Here is a 17809-nt window from a genome sequence, read left to right as displayed (position 1 = left end):
TAGAATCCTTTCAATCCTGCATTTTACCTTGCCTTTTTTTTTTTTTTTTGTAAAACAAGAGCTATAAGCTTCTGCTGATTTAATGATAAGCAATCAAACTGTCATTCAAAGCAACATGATGGAATATGAATCTTGCTAGAGGCAAGCACAAGGTTACACACAATGGAAGGAACAATCCAGCTAAACAAGGACATGCTGATGGGTTCTAAAATTAACTGAAATTATTCAGGAAAAACAAGTTAGGGGTCAAGATGAACAGCTGACTGAAAACATCTGCTAAACATGGAACAACGCAGATGAAATATTGAGGAAGACAAAGAATAAATGTGGCAAGTACAGCCCCGTTGTGTAAGAGCGTTACATGACTTCACCTTGCATATTTACTATGGTTCCAGCTATGACACTTGTCTAAAAATCAGTAGCATCTACCTCAGGTAAGTCTTCACTGCTATACTCGTCTATAGTCCTGAAAGAATTTAGTCCAGATACCTGGACCAGACAGCAGAAAACGGAAGAGCTGGAGAAGAACAGTGATTTGATTATGAACTAAACTCTTAGTACAAAAAGCACCTGTTCTAGTTGAGGACTGGATGGTTAGAATAAGCTTTCAGACGTCTACACCAAACTGTGTCACTTGAAATACCAGATTACATTTATGGATATTAATACTCCTTCAGGGATTATAAAGAATTTAAGGATGCACAAGTCATGATGTGTACTCTTCCTCCTAACCTTGCCACCCCAAATTTAGGGTAAGTATACGAGCCACCTGAAAACAAGAATTTAAGCCGTTCTTCACAGGCATAGTTATCACTGAACAACGGATAACTAAGGAACAGTTCCTATAAAAAAAAAAAGATACAAGCTTTCTTGAGCTTATTTCAATTTTAATTAAGTCAAAGTGTGAAACCATCAGGAATATTCTACATATCTATATACCAGCTTAGTAGCATGACAAAGTATCTATCACCTCCTACATACAATCAGCTAAAATAATACAATAAAGCATGCCTTGACTAGGAAGTACAATCATGCTTCTGCAAGATTATTTAGCTGGTTTTGATCGGAGACGTCGCTTGATGATTAGATGATCACTTTCCTTCTCATTTTGTTCTATAAAAATCTGAAAAAGACATTTCAAGAGTTACTCATCTTTTCTTTATAGAAGGCTGACATACACTTCTAGACTCATGTAATCAACTACATGTTTTTCTCCCCATAATAGGCAAATTTCATTCTGAAAACATCTTCTCTTTTAACCAGGTGTTTATAGGACAGAGACCATTTTACAGCTGCTTGATTAGAAGCAACAAAAATGCTATGACCATACAAAATTCCATTTATCTTAAAAAATGTCCAAGAAAATCTGAAGGCAAATTTAACTTTTTAACTCTAATACTCATTTTGTGAAATGAGGTGTTCAAAATACATTTATAGCTTAAACTTCTGTGGCTTTCTCACTTTCCCAGAATTCCGTCTTTCATTTTTCCTTTCAATTTCATGTTTCTCAGTTTCTGTTATCTCTGTAGTTCTGTCCCATTTTCTTCATCTTCTAACAAACAACATTTTGGTTTCTGCCTCCTTCATTCATACAATTTGAATGAAGAAAATTCAATGAGATAACGCAGCATGGACAAATGCTCACCATCATGAATAGAAGAAAGGCTTAAACAGATTTAAAAGACGTAGTTCCAATAGAGCAGGAGTACTACCAGCACCATAGCTACTGAGAGCCATGAAATCGCATTTCAGGAACAGTACATCGAGCCTTAGCACTTAAGACCCTTCATAAACTGGCTTAGACAGGAGAACACAGCTCAAGCATACCCAGCAGGCTGTCTAAAGTGTACTTTGGAAAAGCACAGATGTATACAACTTTTTAAAGTAACCTGAAGATCAGCTAGACGTAAATGGAATTTGAAGTTACCTTAAGCACTCACTTCCACTGCAAAGTTAATTGTACATGCAGAATTTTCTTTAGTGCTTTGATCATGCTGTTCCAAGTTAATGGATCCCTAAATTGCCTGTATTTCTATTCTTTCTTTATGCTATAGTTAACTAGCATAGCATAAGTAGTATAGTATAACAAGTTATGTTATGCCAGTTAATTGCTGGAAGAAACACATACATTATGACTCAACTACTGTAGCAGAATAATTCACATTCCCCGTTACCAGAACTAAGCTACTTATGGCTCCAAACAGAAAGAGATCTCCAAGATTGTTTATATCACCTATCAAGTCACAATCAAACGCAGAAGAGAGGTGATAATAGAAAATAAAATAAAACAGTAGGAAAACATTACCAAAAAGAATGGCTAGGTATAATCAAGAAATGCTCAGTACTATCAAACCCCTTATGCAAATTTACCAGACTTTCAAGTTTGTTCTGTTCCCCTTATAGCTTATTTTGAGCAAAGATTATAGAAATATATTACATTAGAGTAACCTGTAAGTACTTACTGAAGAAGCAGAGATATCTAGAGGGGAGGAAATGTCAGTTGAATACAGCTTTCTCTTAGCTCGTTTGGGCTTGATCTCATTTCCTTTGAGACTTTCTGGTTCTGAAGACTTCGGAGAGCTCTTTGGAGAGCTTATTGTTGCCATCTGCTTCTTTGCTAGGAGAATTTTAAGTCATAAATCAGTATCTTACTGGTTTAGTGAGCCTCAAAAAGGTAATGAATACAAAAAGAAGTAGTTAAAAATAAACAGAATGAAGTGGAAACATTCAAACATTTTATTTCACCACCACGGTTTCTACAGATGAAACAGCTTTTTGGATGCAAGAGTTTAAAGTATACGTTCAAAAGGGATATTAAAATAAATTCAGGTTCAGACGTCACTAAAAGTTAAACTTCAGCAGGAGTTGGACAGCAGGCCTAAGTTTATACACTTACATAGTTTCAAACTAGTACTAAATCTCTAAAGAGATGAGTACTTGCATATTATGAGCTAGAAGAAAACAAGAAAACTCCAGAAATACTAAGTTATGCAAATAGGGAAAGAAAATACCAGATGTGGTAATGAAGGTTAAAAACTGAAACCCATTTACTTGAATTAAGTAACTCCAGGTTGAAATTTTGAATAATCTGAATTTGGTTTCTATTGATATGCTGTCCCCATAGAATAGATATAAGCCTGCAAAGTTTTTGAACAATCCCACTATCATCAACTAGATTATTTTAGAACACAGAAATAACATGTATTTTGTAGCAACTTTTCAAATTGGTGCAGAGATCTTCAGTTTTCACTATCTACACAGAATGTTTGAACGAATGTTTGAACCAGCAAGATAAGAATGTCTTTTGGGACTTAAAACTGATCATCTTTTATGCATTCTGCTAATCTTTTTAAGCCATAGAACCTCAGATTGTACATTACTGTAGGAAAGAACAGAAAAGGTTCTTCAGTGAAGATGCCTAGCAGTTAATCTTCCCAAAACTATGTTTAAATATAAGGAAGATCATCAATAAAATATGGCAATTAATGTACTCTGTATTATCATATAGCTTTCATATTCTGTAGAACTAATCTTCTCACAAATACATGCATCAAAAGTCATTATTACACATTATACAGAAAACATGGACAGGTAGAGATGGAAAAAAAAAGGATTACTTATGGAAATACAAAGGATTTTGAATTTGGATTTAGTTCACCTCCTAATTCTTAGTGGCCTCTAATCCCACCAAGATTACCTTTTACACTTAACCAAAACTTTAGAACTGTATGGTCCTTGCAATCAAGATAGCCTTTTCCACTCTGCAGGATTCAACATAGCAGTCCCTAATTCAGTTTCCATTATTTCATAAACTACTTAACATGGCAGACATGTCCTTTAATAACATGCACATTAACAGACCACAGTAGAAACACGTCATTACACAATGCCCAGAAAACACAGAATAAGTCTTATTTATTCTGTACAAACCTTTAGAATGAATAATAGTAGGAGAACTCTGAGAAAAGCCTCCAAGCCTTTGTAGTGTTCCATCCTTTTTTCTAGCTGACCTTTTGTTTGATGTAGATTCTTGCTTTCTTAGAGAATATTCTTTTCTAGACGTCTGTGTAGTAGACACCTGAGCAGAAATACAAGACCAGTGTTTAAGCTGAAGTCTGAGTTATTTTCAAATTTAATTCCATTTTATTTCAATGGTTTTTTTTAAGCTGACATTTTGAGCTTTGCTACTGACACCACTTTGGTCTATATTGCTCGCTGTGGGAGTATCTCATTCTATATCCAGAAAAAGTTGTCAATGTTTCAAGTATTTCAGGGCACGAGTGAAATACCTGAAAACAGTTTCTTTAAACATCAATTCCAGGTTGTAGAGCATTTCTTTACACAAACCATTCTAATTATAAATAAAATATAAGGAAACTGATAGGAAAAAAAATACAGTACCCACCCTCTGAACTTGCCCAGGATAGTACTGCAGCCTGAAGACATTTTTGTAATTGTTGTGTATTTAAGTGACATGCATTTAAATGAACTTTAGTTTTACTTCAAGAGCATCACCTACAACAGCACTTATTGATACACTCAAACTTGACTTTCCTGATATTCAGCATTCAACAACATCCTTTCCTCCAGATCATTATACAATACAGCCAGTACACACTTGGCAAACAGACTTACTCTCTCCTTGGTTAGCCTATAGGATTTAAGAGGAACAAAGTGTTTAAGAAACCTTATATATATTCTTGAGTGAGATAAGATATTGCTGAGTAATAATGTTCACTCCTTTCACATCTCCAGAAAGTTAGAGAAATGCATTACAGAAAATGCCAAACTATCAAAAATAGTAAAAAAAAAATAAAAATAAAAACTTCAAAAACACTAAAATACTTCAAAAGAAGAAGAAATACGTCAAAAATAGGAAAAAAAAAAAACAAACCGTTTTCTTGTTGCTTGTAGAAGGTGAGCTAAAAGCCATAGATTTTTCATTTTTCTTGTTTTCACTTTTCACAAAATCCTAGGAAAAGAAATACGTAAATTTTGGCTAGGATTCTTCCAGAAATAATTTGTCATATAAACAACCACTGCTTAAACTTAAATGCTATGGCTAACAGTATGGAGGTATTTGCTAATGTGGATATTTGGATATTTTGCTAATATGGATAATTGGATAGTGGTAACTATTCAAATGCTAAATAAACTTAAAAGGAACTAGAAATACCTGTAGGCAAACCATTCTGCCATTTGAAATTCTCTTCTCTCCATTATTTCGTACACATCCAGTATTGAGGTATTTAACAAGCAAACATGTAAGTTGAATTTATACTTAGATTTATTGAGTTGCTTTCAGGTTTATGGTGACAATGATAAAAACAGATTGTTACTAACAGATTAACAATAGAATTAAGGCATCTCTCTACATAAGCTTTTCTTTGAAGATCCATGTGAAGCAAAACTGCACATCGACAATTCTATTAAAGACACGCTTGGATACTTTAGACTAAAATAGAAAGCTAATGTATGGGAAGTCTAAAAAGCTGATTTGTGTGTACAGCTGTCTAGAGAAGAAATGCAATGGATTTCAGATAAGATAACTAAATACTCTTCTCCCTTTTCTGATGCCGTTATAGGTCTGCATGGCTGTTAATTTGTTCAGTTAAAGATTGTACTCTGTACAAGGTTCAATTTTGTATATTTCTAAAAGCAAAAAAATAATTTAAGGTCAACAAGAAATAGTCGTTTCACCATTAATAGTTTTTAATTTGTCCCTGACTTTAGTGTTGACAATACGCTTTTCAGTTCTGAGGAATTTAAAAACCATCACTAGTTTGAGACACCGTTAAAGTTACTGAATAATTTCATAATTTGTTTGGCACACGTAATGCAAAAATAAATATTTAAGAGTAATATTCAGATGAATAAAACAGCAATAAAAATAAGTTAGCATTACATAATTAAGTAACATTTCTAAGTTTAGTTAAGTGTTATCCCATGAAGGTATGGACCATTATACTATGAAAGGATTTAAGTGAATCGTTATAGCAGTCTTTAAAAAGGTGGATAAGCACATTAGATGAAATATATTCATCTGCAGATAAGGTTCAGCAGTTTTTCCAGTGCCTTCAGAAGGGTGGTTATTTTTTACTTCAAGTTTTCCATCTGTTTGATGGATATTACTCCTGAATGAAATTGGTTTAAGATGCAAATATTTTAAATCCACTCTGGACACTAACCCAGAATAAAGCGTAAATTCCAGGTAACTTAACTTACGCAGCTTTCAACAGTTATTTTTGCAATCCAGGTTACGCATTTTGCAAAAAAAAACCAAAAAAACACGCAAGTGAATTTATAGAAATACTGTTGAACACTAAATCACTGATGCGATTATTTTCCTCAACTACTTCACTGAGATAAAGTTATCATTTGGTAATGCTTGAATAAGAGATGCTAGAAAAGCAAATGTTTCACTCTCCAGCTGGGACAAGCTCACCCACTTGAAAGACATCACACATTAGCCAAGTCATCCACAAGTCACCTCCTTCTTACTAACCTGTCAAGTCCGTAAGTCCTTACAGATTCAAATAAGGCCCTTAAGTAGCATTACAGGTACAAAACCCTAAGACCAAACTGTGGTATTTAGGTAGCCTTGAGATAGCTGTGTTGGTGCTAATGCCGTGAAAAGTATGCTGGTAACGTGCAGGGAACAACATATACCATCCTGAACTGCAGTGGAGTCTCAGGCTCACATACAAACATACAGCACATTAAGAAGGCTGCAGCATATAACCTAGCCCAACTTAATTCATCTTCAGTTCATTCAAGTCTACAGAAAACAGCAGGTTCAGGTGCTGGTGCAGTTCTGTGCAGCCCCTCATATGATGGAAAAAAAAAAAAAAAAAAAAAGGAGATGGCCTTGGAGTTCAGGAATGTGTTGATTAAGCTTAATTTGAAATTAGGTATTAGGAGAGAACCAACAGTTGCCGAAGCCAAAACTAGCAATTCTGTAGAATTGGTCTGCAATCCCACAAATGAGAGCTGGGGACAGAGCAAATGGTACTGGCAGGGAGAGCACAGTGTAAAAGGCAAAGAGGAAATGCAAGGCAGGGATATGGGGCCAGAGTCTGGATATATTGAAGTCTATGGCCTTATTCAACACACACTGGAGATCCACCACTCATGTCTATTTAAACTTCTTTCACACCCCCACCCCTCCCTGATATAGAGGTATTTGTAGACCTCGGTAATCTCATTGAGAATCAGATAATAAATTTCTAATAAAGTATCACAGTAATACACTGAAAAACTACACAATACTTTGTTAGTTGGTCTAGGTCATACCTCATCCATTTCGTCACTCTTCCTTTTGCTTCTTGTTTTGAGCATTTTAACTGTCACAGGTAAGGCACTGCCCTGATGCTTTACTTCCATCTTATTTGGTTGCAGAGGTGTGAACTGGATTTCCATCTCTGGTTTTGGGAACCGACTAGTTCTTCCATTTTCTGTGGACACTTCAGAAGAGTCAAGGACAGTTTCTGAATGCTCCTGCAATATATGGAAATTTTTAGGAAACAAATTAAGTAATTATGAGATAAAAATATAATGCAATCCCCCCTGGAAAAGGATACGTGAAGTAAGCATTCAATCAATTTTTCAGATACTAGTTTACGGAGTTCTTATGACAGAAGAACTCTACTCCAATTATAACCGAGTTTAACCCTTATTTTCTAGGGGGTCTTTATTTTTTTCCAGTTATAGATTGGAATAAAAACTTAAGTTTTCCATGCTGAATTCAGCTTGATACTTCCCAGGTCGTTTTCCTCAAGGGCACAAACAACTGGGTTGTTTATGCAGCTATCAGCTGCAGAATTGACATGATTGTCCATTTCAATTCTGCTGCTTAGGAACTAGGCAGGTACAAGAGCTTTAGGCAGATACAAGAGCTTTAGACAGAACAATTGAATTTCTCTGTAGCCTATCTTCAGAGAGTTTGCCCTTCTCCTTCAACACTATGGAAGTTAATTGTGTAAATAACAAGGTCCAGCTGGCAAGCTACAAGCCAAATTCAATCTGCAGGAGTCTCATCACTTTTTTTCCCTGGAGAAAGCCCAGGCATTCAGACAGCAACGCTGTCAACAAGCTGAAGATTTTCTCTTGTACCACCTCACAGCCGAAGCACACATCTTGCATTTCCAAGAATGAGTTGGTTAATAATAACATTTTTCTTTATCTAACTGCTACTTTATGAAAGATAGCAATCAAAGATTTGCATAGGGTTGGTTAGCATCCTCAGCTAACATAGCTTCAGAAGTGTTTTTCCAGGTGGCTTATCTAATCAGCTACTTTATAATGAAAGTTTTCAAAAGCACATAGATAAAATTCACCACTAAGTTACGTTTCTTCAGCTTTTGGTGCTACCAAAAGCTCTCAAATCAGACAATCTGATCACGTCAAAAGATACCTGCAGAATAACTTCAGAATTGTTCAGACATGACACTGTTTCCTACCCATTTTTTTACTTATCAAATCCATACACTATACAACTATAAAACTTTCCAGTTTAAAGTTCCATACCAACCTCAGTTTCACTTAATGAAGAAGCACTGTTGGAATCATTCTCCTTAACTTCATGTCTTATTGGAACAGTGTCTCCAGTGATTGGATTAATCTCACTCCGTTTCTTCATAAACTGTAAATATTTAGAATGAATAAAAGTTATCCTATAGGATGAACTTTAAAAAAAAAAAACACTGAGTTCTCTAAATTTATAAAATCTCAAGCACAGACACCTCATGAACACCTAGACTAAAAGACAGCACAAGTCTGAGAAGCAAGTAACATCATGATGTGATTGTAAGATGTGAGCTGCTGGGTCTCAGCAACAGTCCATCTTTTTCAATACTCTGTCTCTGAAAGTGGCAAAGGGAAATTCTATCTAGGGGTGTGTGATTCTGGACAGCTTGTCATCTATTCCCTTCCTGCTCCCACAGCACTCTCAATGACTGTCAACACCAGTTGGCTTTTCTCCTCATTCATAAGTAGTGAGTGTCCACGCATAACCCTTCACAGAAGCAGGAATAGTAAAACCAATTAAGTCAATTCAAACAAACAGAATGGGACTGATGTGAGCACTGCTGTTGGGAACAACTATTTTACAGGAAAGTAAGTGAAAGAACAAAACAGAAGCTACTTCTGAAGCTGTATTGCTGGCCTTTTCCTCATGCCACATAAACAAGAGAACTGCATATGTATTTCTTCCAATAGTAATAATAGCACCAGCCACAAACTTGTTTAATCACGCTGGTCATGCTGTTTGCTTGGACACGTGGGGATGATCAAAAGAGAAGTCTAGCAGCACTTGTTTTTTCTTTCAAGCCAGACAAATGTGGTAGAGCTTGCAAATTTCATTATCTGGATACTAGAATTATATCAGCAAGATTAGTGGAGAATGCATGATAACCTACACAACCTTTTCTTTTGGGAACATGGGAACTTTTTTTAAAAAATACACTTAACAGTTCATTTTGGAAGTTCCTGAAATTATAACTTTTGGGATATTACCAGTATCTCATAAATATATACTGAGAAAGGAACAGAACAACAATTATTACAATTATTTTCTCTAAATATAACAAACATTAGTATGTACTAATCATACCTCTTTGTTTACAGGTAAATCCACTGTATCTTGACTTTCTTCATGTAAAGGTACTTCTGGTGAAAACTGAAGGCTTTCATGGTTAATGCATTTTTTCAATTCCTTTATGAAGTCCTCTTTATCAGCCAACTGTTTTCTTAGTTCTATCACAGTTTCATTATCCTAACAAACATAGTAAAAATTGCCAAATTACAGGATTGGCAAAAAGAATTAACATATACATGAGCAGCACTGCAATTACTCAATAGCATTAATTTTAGTTTTCTGTTCTAGCCTGCAATTCTATCAAACGGAAGCTACGATAGTTTAAATTATTTGTGTGGCCACTATTGGAAGTAAATAAGTCACATAGCCTGGAAAGATGTAATACGATTTTTATTTTGCTCTATTTACGTGCTTCAGTCATCTTCCCTAAGGTCTAAGAAGTTTGGCTTTCTATTTTTTCCATTAAGTCCTTGCTGCTGTGAAAGAGCCAGCAGTTGGGGTCATTTTGTTTTAAGCATGTCCACCTGGAGAGACTGAGGTCAAATATCCAGAGAAGGGATAACTAAATCAGTCTTCTGTTTAGCTTTTGAAGTCGTATGCTTCTAATTAGATTTGCTATCCTGGTTAAGAGCTGGACACAGAAATTAAAAAAAACTTGAGAAATCATTCCTTCTCTGCCTCCATTGTTTTCTTTCAACTTTCCTCATTTCTTTCATCTCATGCCACTCTACATGTTAGATCAGAAAAGCACCTGAAGAAAGAGAAAACTATTTCCTATTAAGTGTTCAGCCTAGCCTGGGGCAAAGTCCTACAAGCTACAGGAAAAGTCATTTTAAAATTTTTAGTCCAACTTTGCAAACAAAGAATCAAATTGACTTGTGCATTTATTTGTACTATTAAATATTTTGAAATTTTAGCCACTAACACAAATTCAGTTTCAAAAGAACATAAAGCCAGCCTTATTTTAAGCTGGCTGCAAATGTTAATATGACCATGTTTAAGAACAAAAATACAGCTGAAATGGTGAGTAAGAAAAGTGTTTTGCAGAATTTATTGGAAGCAATTGACATGGTAAGAAAAAAAAAAAAAAGCTGACCTTTCCCGAATCCTTTAGGACAGACTGTTTCAGTTCTGCTATTTCTTTATCTTTTTGTATGGTCTTAGAAGCCAAAGTCTTGAGCTGTACTTCCAAAGCTTCTACTAATTTATCTCTCTCTTCACGCCACTTACTAAGATCGCTGTCCTTCTCCACCAGCTGTGCAGCAAGTCTTTCCTAAATGGAGAAAAGATTAAGCAGCAAGTCTTTCCTAAATGGAGAAAAGATTAAAAACGAACACTACTACTACACACTATCCGAACTGTTCTGACAGTTTGGCTTCATATAGTTAGTGCTATTTTATGGCCTTAGCAAACTTGAGAGCGCTTTTACATCTTAAAAAGGACATGCAGAACTAGAAATATATTGTATACAAATACACAAAAGCAAACCATGCTTCAATTTTCAGTCTATTTCTCCTTGTGAAGAAAGATTTTTTTCCCAAAGAACCTCAACCTCTGTTTGTTAAAGTGATTATTAACAAGCATCAGGAAAAGTAACAGAGTAATAGTAATACTAAGCTCCTAACGTTTTTTCTGTGCTGGTTGCAGGTCCACAAAATCAATGCTAACTACTTCTAGATAATAAATATAGTTCTGTAGACTGTACAGATTCATACAGTTTCATGTGCTTAAGAAGTCGCAGACATGACAACAGGCTTGTGAGCATGCAAAGTAGTTATATTTTCATAAATTATCAGTCACTGTTTTGAAAGCTATATGGGAGCAAAACACTGGCATTTTGACCAAGTGTTTTTACTTTTTATCTGGAGAGAAGCTTTTTTCTTGCCACCTTCTGATTATTCTTTCTTCATCCTTCTAAGGCCTTATAGGCTTCTATTTTTATAGAAGATTTATAGGAGACCCAAGAAACAAATTGTTATTCGAAATATGTTTCCTTAGCTTCGTTAAACAGCAATTCATTTTCAGTTGTAGATCCCGTATTGATGGCTTACACTATATACTATGCTTTTTTTTCCTTTTTTTTTTTTTTTTTTTTTTTTTTATTCTTTGACCCTCCTTCCCTTTTCCATATGGAGAACATCTCATCTGGGCTTTGTGTCATGTAAGAAAGTGAGTGGACTTTGACAAACGTAACCTACTCTCAAATGCTGATACTGCTAGTACTTGACATGAAATTTGTTCTGCACTACAGACTTACACTAAAGGACTCTGCCAAGACCTCATCACTTACAATTTCGGCTTGCTGCTTTATATGACGCTCTCTGTCCTCAGCAAATTTTTTCATTTCTCTGTTGCGATGGCTCTCAGCTTCTTTTACTTGATCTATGAGTCCTTTTTTTTCTTCCATCCACTTTTTTCTGTCAGTTTGATACTTCGCCTCATTTTCCTATTTTTAAAAGAGATTTGAAATGAAGTCATAAGAAATCAAGCAAAACCAAAGTCTTAAAAGCCAGATTACCATTAAATAGACTTGTTTCAGAAAGATAAATACTAACAGTTTTACTCCAGCATATTCTCAAATGCTGGTATTAGATATTCATCACTTCTTTTCTATTGGAAAAGACATTATCAATTTTCAGCATTTCTTATTCAGAAAGAAGCGACTTCATAAAACATTTCTTTAAAAATGCTCCGAGTAAATCATGAGCACTATAAAAGTTACACCAAAAGTAGTACTAAGGAGACCCTTCTAACTTACAAGCATCTAATCTTTTATGCCACCTTACAGGAAACATTAGAAAACTTGCTTCTAATTTAAGACTGAAAGGCAAAGAATGCAGTACAATTTAAATGGTAGGAGTAGATGAGTACCTAAGAACGGCCAATCCACAGCAACCTTGCCTTTTTTTTTTTTTTTAAATCACAATCAAATCTGTTATCCTTCTCTTATGTAAGGCAGACAGCGCCTGAGAAACTGCTTGGAAAAAAGTCTACGTAATCTAAATAGCTTATTTAGTTAACCAAATCAATTGACAGGAAACGCGTTTGACAAAACTATCATCTGAAGTTTATGATTTGCTTCGAGTTCGTATTTCCTTCTTGCATATGATGTACAAATCGACTAAGTACTTGGTTTATATTGTGTAGATCTAGTATAAAATGGAGCAATGAGTGTTCAACTTTCCCTTCTGTTTGAAGGATAGCATTTGTTTTATGCATTAGAAACAAATAATTTTTCAGGAGGAAAGAAAAAAGTGCAGAACCATTGCACTAATGGAATAAATGCAATCTGTTGTATAATCACTTCGGAAATTCCAGTGAGAGTCTATTTCTTTTTATCAATGAAGGAAGTCAGATTGGTTAAGACAAACATTCAGGGGAAGGCAGCAACAGAAGCACTGTCCATTGTAGCATAATGTAGGGAAAGTTGTACTCCTTATCATATGATTATGAAAAAAAACCTAGTCTCCTAGAAGGTACTGCTTTAAAATTAAGTATGAATTAAGTCACCCTATTCTACCTTCAGTTCTTTCTGCAGCTTTATTAATTCCTCATTTCCATTTATGTTTGTGTCATCATTTCTGGTCATCTTTGGCTGCCACTCAGTATTGCTCTGGTTATTCAGCTGCATATATTTCTGCTTCCACATTTCCAATTCTAGTTGGTACAGAAAATGAGGTTACATGGTGTGTAGTTTCAAATATGTATTTGACCACATTAACATTTACCTGCTAAAGTCACTTGGCTTTATCAGCTACTAACACAAAGGAATAACAGAAGCCTTCAACTATTAGAAATTTGTTATGTATTACAGAAAATTAATACCTAAATAACGGTCAACTGGAAAATAGAAGTGGCTACTGCAACATATATAAAAAAACAACGTTGCCTCCCTGCTTCCTTTCCCTGGAGAGATTACCTGAAACTAATCTGCTGTTTTCTTCTAGTTTGGCTTCAAGTACTTGTTCTTGTTCAATCTGAGTCTGCTCTTGTTCTTCTAATGTCATCCGCATATCTTCAATTATTTTTTCTTTTGCACTGAGTTCTGAAGGTTTGAAAACAAATTTACAGATGAACCCCCTACCAGTTCCCATGATTTTTTCTAAGAAAGCCTTCAATACAAAGTAGTTTCCCCCTATGATCAAAAGATCTATTAGAAATAGAGCATCTCTATTCAAATATTTATATACAAATACATAAAAAACCTTAAGAAAGCCTTACTGAATAGAGTTAAATCTCTCATCTAAGTTTAAGATAAATAAGAATATTGACTGTATTATGAGAAAGCCATGATTCAGCTACTCTAAGTTCATCAAGCCTACAGAATCTATTGTTGTAGGATTTCATATTTCAGTGTTTGATTTTTGTTAAAGGTCATTTATTTTGGCAAATAAATACCAGATTAAAGAAAGTACAGCATATCTACACTTTCTCAAGGACTTGTTTCTTATTTTAATTCTGTTTCTCTGCTTTCAAATACACATGATAAGAGTGATACAACAAAAATTAATTGCTAACTAACATTTTAACATTCAGCTTAGGGTTTCTCAAATCATGTCTCACTATACGAATACGTAAAACTTATCAAGGTAGTTAATAGCATGACAACTCCTTACACTGACATTCCACACCCAAAAAACAGAAAAGTAATGGCTTTTTCTGACCTTTACGTGTATTCTCATACTGTCTGGAGACTTCTTCCAGCTTCTCATTACTCAACTGCTCCTACATATCATTGAAAGCAAGTTAAAGAAGAGTGTTGAAAGAAAAACATACAGACTAGAAATCAGTAGCAGCCTACAATGCTTTTCATTCTGAACTTGAATGAGTGGAACATTCAAGACAGTCTAGAATAAATATTTTTTTCTATAGAGTGTAAAGGAGCATTCAAGCTGATAAAAAAGGTTTAGAGAAAGACATCTCAACTAATAAAAAGTAGACATCACAAAATAGAATCAGGGTATTACATATGTATTTACTAAGCTGATTGCTGTATTTAAAAAAAATTACCAGTGCTCTGCAATAATCTTTTAAACACTTCCCATCTGTTATGTCTAGTTTCAGCTGGTTACTTTAGTTTTACCTCCAGTTCTGTAAGCTTTGTTACTTAGAGAACATGTCATTAACAGACTAGTTAAAAAATTAAGAGAAAAAAAATACCCTTTTAAATTGCTGGATAGCACGCTGTTTGATATCCAGTTCTTCACTCAACTGTGTTTTGATTTTTTCAAGTTCATTAACTTTGTTCCTCAGGGATTTCTCTTCGGAACGCATTGTGGACACCTACAATGGAGGTAGAATGCAGAGACAACAAACAAAGCTGACAATTAGTTACAAGCTTTTTTTATACAATCTAAGTTACTTAAATAACTAAATACTTTCATTAAAAAAAAATCAATTTATTGCAAGAATATGAACATCTTAACTAAATTTCAGGGTCTGGATGTGCATTATACTGTGCATTCTTTCTGACACGATTTTCCATCAGTTATTACAGTATGTTTGGCAGGAAAAACAAAATTCAAATGGCATAATCTAAACTCCAAATTTAGTTGTCTATTTGGAAAAACAACAGTTTTTTTGACATGATTTCACCACCCCTTACTCTTTGTCAAATAAAGAAGGATTAACCACCAAACTCTGAGCAGTAAAAGGTCAGCAAGCATAAGGCTACAGGAAAGACACTGTTACATTTTTAAGCCTTCATTTTCAATCCCAAACTCTTCCAATCTTTTGGAAGAATCTTTCTTGCAGTAACTTATCAGGTTCTAAGAAACTATCACTTCATAACTATATACTAACAATTATTATTACTACAAGTTACGAATGCAAAAAATAACTGAAATTGAAAAGAAGCCTTGGAGTGCTTTCTTCTGGTATATACCACTTTTCCTCCCAGATATATTCATTTTCCACAAATCTGAAGGTTGAGGCTTTAAAGTTAGCACAAATACCACTGTAAGACATAATACTTGTTAGAGTAAGGTATCTCACCATAATCAAATCATCCTTTCTTTCCCCACAACCCTTTTTCAAGGTCACTAATAAAATTTACTTCTTCCTTCCCCCATTACCTATATTAAACCACATTTTGGCATCTCATCTTCTCTACAACTTCAACAGAAATATTAACAATTCACAGCTACTCTAGCTGTATAACAAAATAGCCTTAACATGAAACACTTAACCTTCAAAGTTGGAGATTTGAGAGAAACATGTTTCAAATAAAACCAAGAATAACATTGCAGAAGAAACATCTTGACTATGACTACAAACCTCTTTTTGTACTTGCTGGATTTGTTTCTCAGCATCAGAAAATTTCTCTTTCAAATCTTCATAATCTTCCTCTTTCCTCTGCAAATCTTTTTTCAAACTCTGTACAAGGGCAGAACTATCCAAGAGATCTTTATTTAGCCTGGTGTTAGAAATAAAAAGACAGAAATAACATTATTACTCATCTGAAAGAAACAACATTCACAGGTTAAGCTAAGCTCTGACTGTTGGTTTCTATCAATAAATAGTATCTCAGATCTATCAAGATCAATAACAAACTATACGTTTACTTTCAGATTTCAGCTTTTCCTAAGGTGCTAAAGCAACAAACTACTCAAATTCAGTTCTCATGAATATACAGCATAAAGCTATTATAAATCCCCAATTTATTCTGTTACCCTGCATGTTTCTGTTTTCCCCTTAATTTCAAGGTAGTAAGATTATCTTGTAGTAGTAGTTTAGTAAATGATATTGATAACATACAGATGGGTTATGTTAAAGAAGATCAGCGTTCATAGAAGGTAGTTTTAACTCAGACTCAGTCTCAAAGGGCTATGAGTTATCTCACTATTTACTTACAGTTCTATGGACTGTGTTCTCTCGTTTTCATATTTCTCCTTTTCCCAAAGAGAGTGTTTCATCTTCTCCAAGCTGTTTGTCAACTGCACAACTTCTTCGTTCAAATTTGCTTCTTGACTATATAACTCTTTGATTTTTTGGTCTGAATTAGCACATTTTTCTTGCAGAGCTACTGTATTAGCTTCTAAATTTAAAATAATAGATTCCTTTTGTTTAAGTATTTCTTCTAACTTTGTCATGCTGTCTTCTTTTTTTTGAAAAGCTTCTAAGAGGCATTCAAGTTCTCTTATTTTTACCTTGTAACTTGTAACTTCCTCCTCAAATTGTGTAATTACTCTATGATCTTCTGCAGCCCGTTTTTCAAAATCTTGAGTTTTCTTTTGGATTTGCTCTTTTAACTGATCCATAAGAGCCTTTTCCTTTATGGACTGACTATCTTGTTTTGTCATCTCACTTAGTTTTACTTTTAGTTGATTATTACAGTTTTCACTGTCCTCGAGTCCCTTCTTTAAGTTTTCAACTTCTTGAACTAGTTCTTTGATCTGCTGACTTTTCTGCGAGGAAGCCTTAATAATACTTTTGCATTCTTCCCAAATGCTTTCAACACTGTAGTGAAAGGAGCTCTCCCATCTTGGATCTGCTATAGAAGTCGTTTGGGACTGCATATACATAGAATTAATTTGAGATGTCTCCGATTCCTCTTTTTCATAATCTAAGGAATCCTTTAGATCAACTAAATCCATAGCATGAGACTCTAAGTGAGATTTACATAGCTTATCTACTTTGGACTGCATTGTTTTTATTTGTGACACTTTATCAATTATATTTTGTTTGGCATCTTCTACTTCCTTTTTTAGTTGAAGAATCTTTTCTTCTTTCTCCTTATTTATAGTCTTCTGTTTATCCAATTCAGAAACAATTTGCTGATAGTCAGTTCGATACTGCTGAAGCTCTTCACTCAAGCCAGTTGCCCTTTCTTCAGAGTGGGAGAGCTGAAGTTGCAAGTTTGTTACCTGCTCACTGAACTCTTCTTTTTCATTTTCTTCTCTTCTGCATTGTTGTTCAAGTGCAGCTATCTGACTCTCCAAGGTTTCAACTCTTTCCTTCAGTGCAAGCGTTTCCATATGTTTGTCATAACTATTTTGGTTCACGTGCTCAGTTCTTTCTCGCTCTATCGAGAGATCTTCCCAACTGTCTTTCACAACTCCTAAAAATGAATACAGCTCAGGTTGATTAAAATCATTAAGTTATTAGCAATACCAAGTAGCAATTATGATGTGAAAAATGGTCACAATATGGAAAACATACCCTCACGTCAGATGGCCTTTTGAAGTCTCAAAGTAATTAAAGCCCTCTGAATAG

At 34.7% G+C, this 17809-nt stretch overlaps 1 protein-coding gene and 1 long non-coding RNA gene across 9 annotated transcripts in view; one reads left to right on the top strand and one right to left on the bottom strand.

Moving 5' to 3' along the window:
• The window catches only part of LOC119714875 (uncharacterized), a 101769-nt gene extending 91508 nt beyond the window's left edge, over positions 1–10261 (top strand). For both annotated transcript variants that reach the window (XR_005262119.2, XR_011810054.1), the window contains one exon: positions 9625–10261. This is a non-coding gene — a long non-coding RNA (uncharacterized lncRNA). The remainder of the gene's footprint in view (positions 1–9624) is intronic.
• Positions 65–17809, bottom strand: part of LOC113840898 (kinesin-like protein KIF20B) — a 41635-nt gene continuing 23890 nt past the window's right edge. For 6 of the 7 annotated variants that reach the window (XM_072039575.1, XM_072039578.1, XM_072039576.1 and 3 more), the window contains exons 20-34: positions 16448–17654; positions 15872–16010; positions 14756–14878; positions 14260–14320; positions 13515–13640; positions 13116–13252; positions 11886–12041; positions 10692–10868; positions 9611–9772; positions 8531–8641; positions 7294–7497; positions 4895–4972; positions 3931–4078; positions 2463–2617; positions 65–1123 (exon numbers count right to left, since the gene is read on the bottom strand). In XM_072039575.1, the coding sequence (XP_071895676.1) occupies positions 1046–1123; positions 2463–2617; positions 3931–4078; positions 4895–4972; positions 7294–7497; positions 8531–8641; positions 9611–9772; positions 10692–10868; positions 11886–12041; positions 13116–13252; positions 13515–13640; positions 14260–14320; positions 14756–14878; positions 15872–16010; positions 16448–17654 (3062 nt within the window). In that variant the 3' untranslated portion in view covers positions 65–1045. Of the gene's footprint in view, positions 1124–2462; positions 2618–3930; positions 4079–4894; positions 4973–7293; positions 7498–8530; positions 8642–9610; positions 9773–10691; positions 10869–11885; positions 12042–13115; positions 13253–13514; positions 13641–14259; positions 14321–14755; positions 14879–15871; positions 16011–16447; positions 17655–17809 lie in introns of those variants that run through there. The other variant, XR_011810032.1, reaches the window with a different exon arrangement.

Source organism: Anas platyrhynchos, chromosome 6 (genome assembly GCF_047663525.1).
Source record: "Anas platyrhynchos isolate ZD024472 breed Pekin duck chromosome 6, IASCAAS_PekinDuck_T2T, whole genome shotgun sequence".
Taxonomy (NCBI): domain Eukaryota; kingdom Metazoa; phylum Chordata; class Aves; order Anseriformes; family Anatidae; genus Anas; species Anas platyrhynchos.
This window is presented reverse-complemented; position numbering and strand designations above follow the sequence as displayed.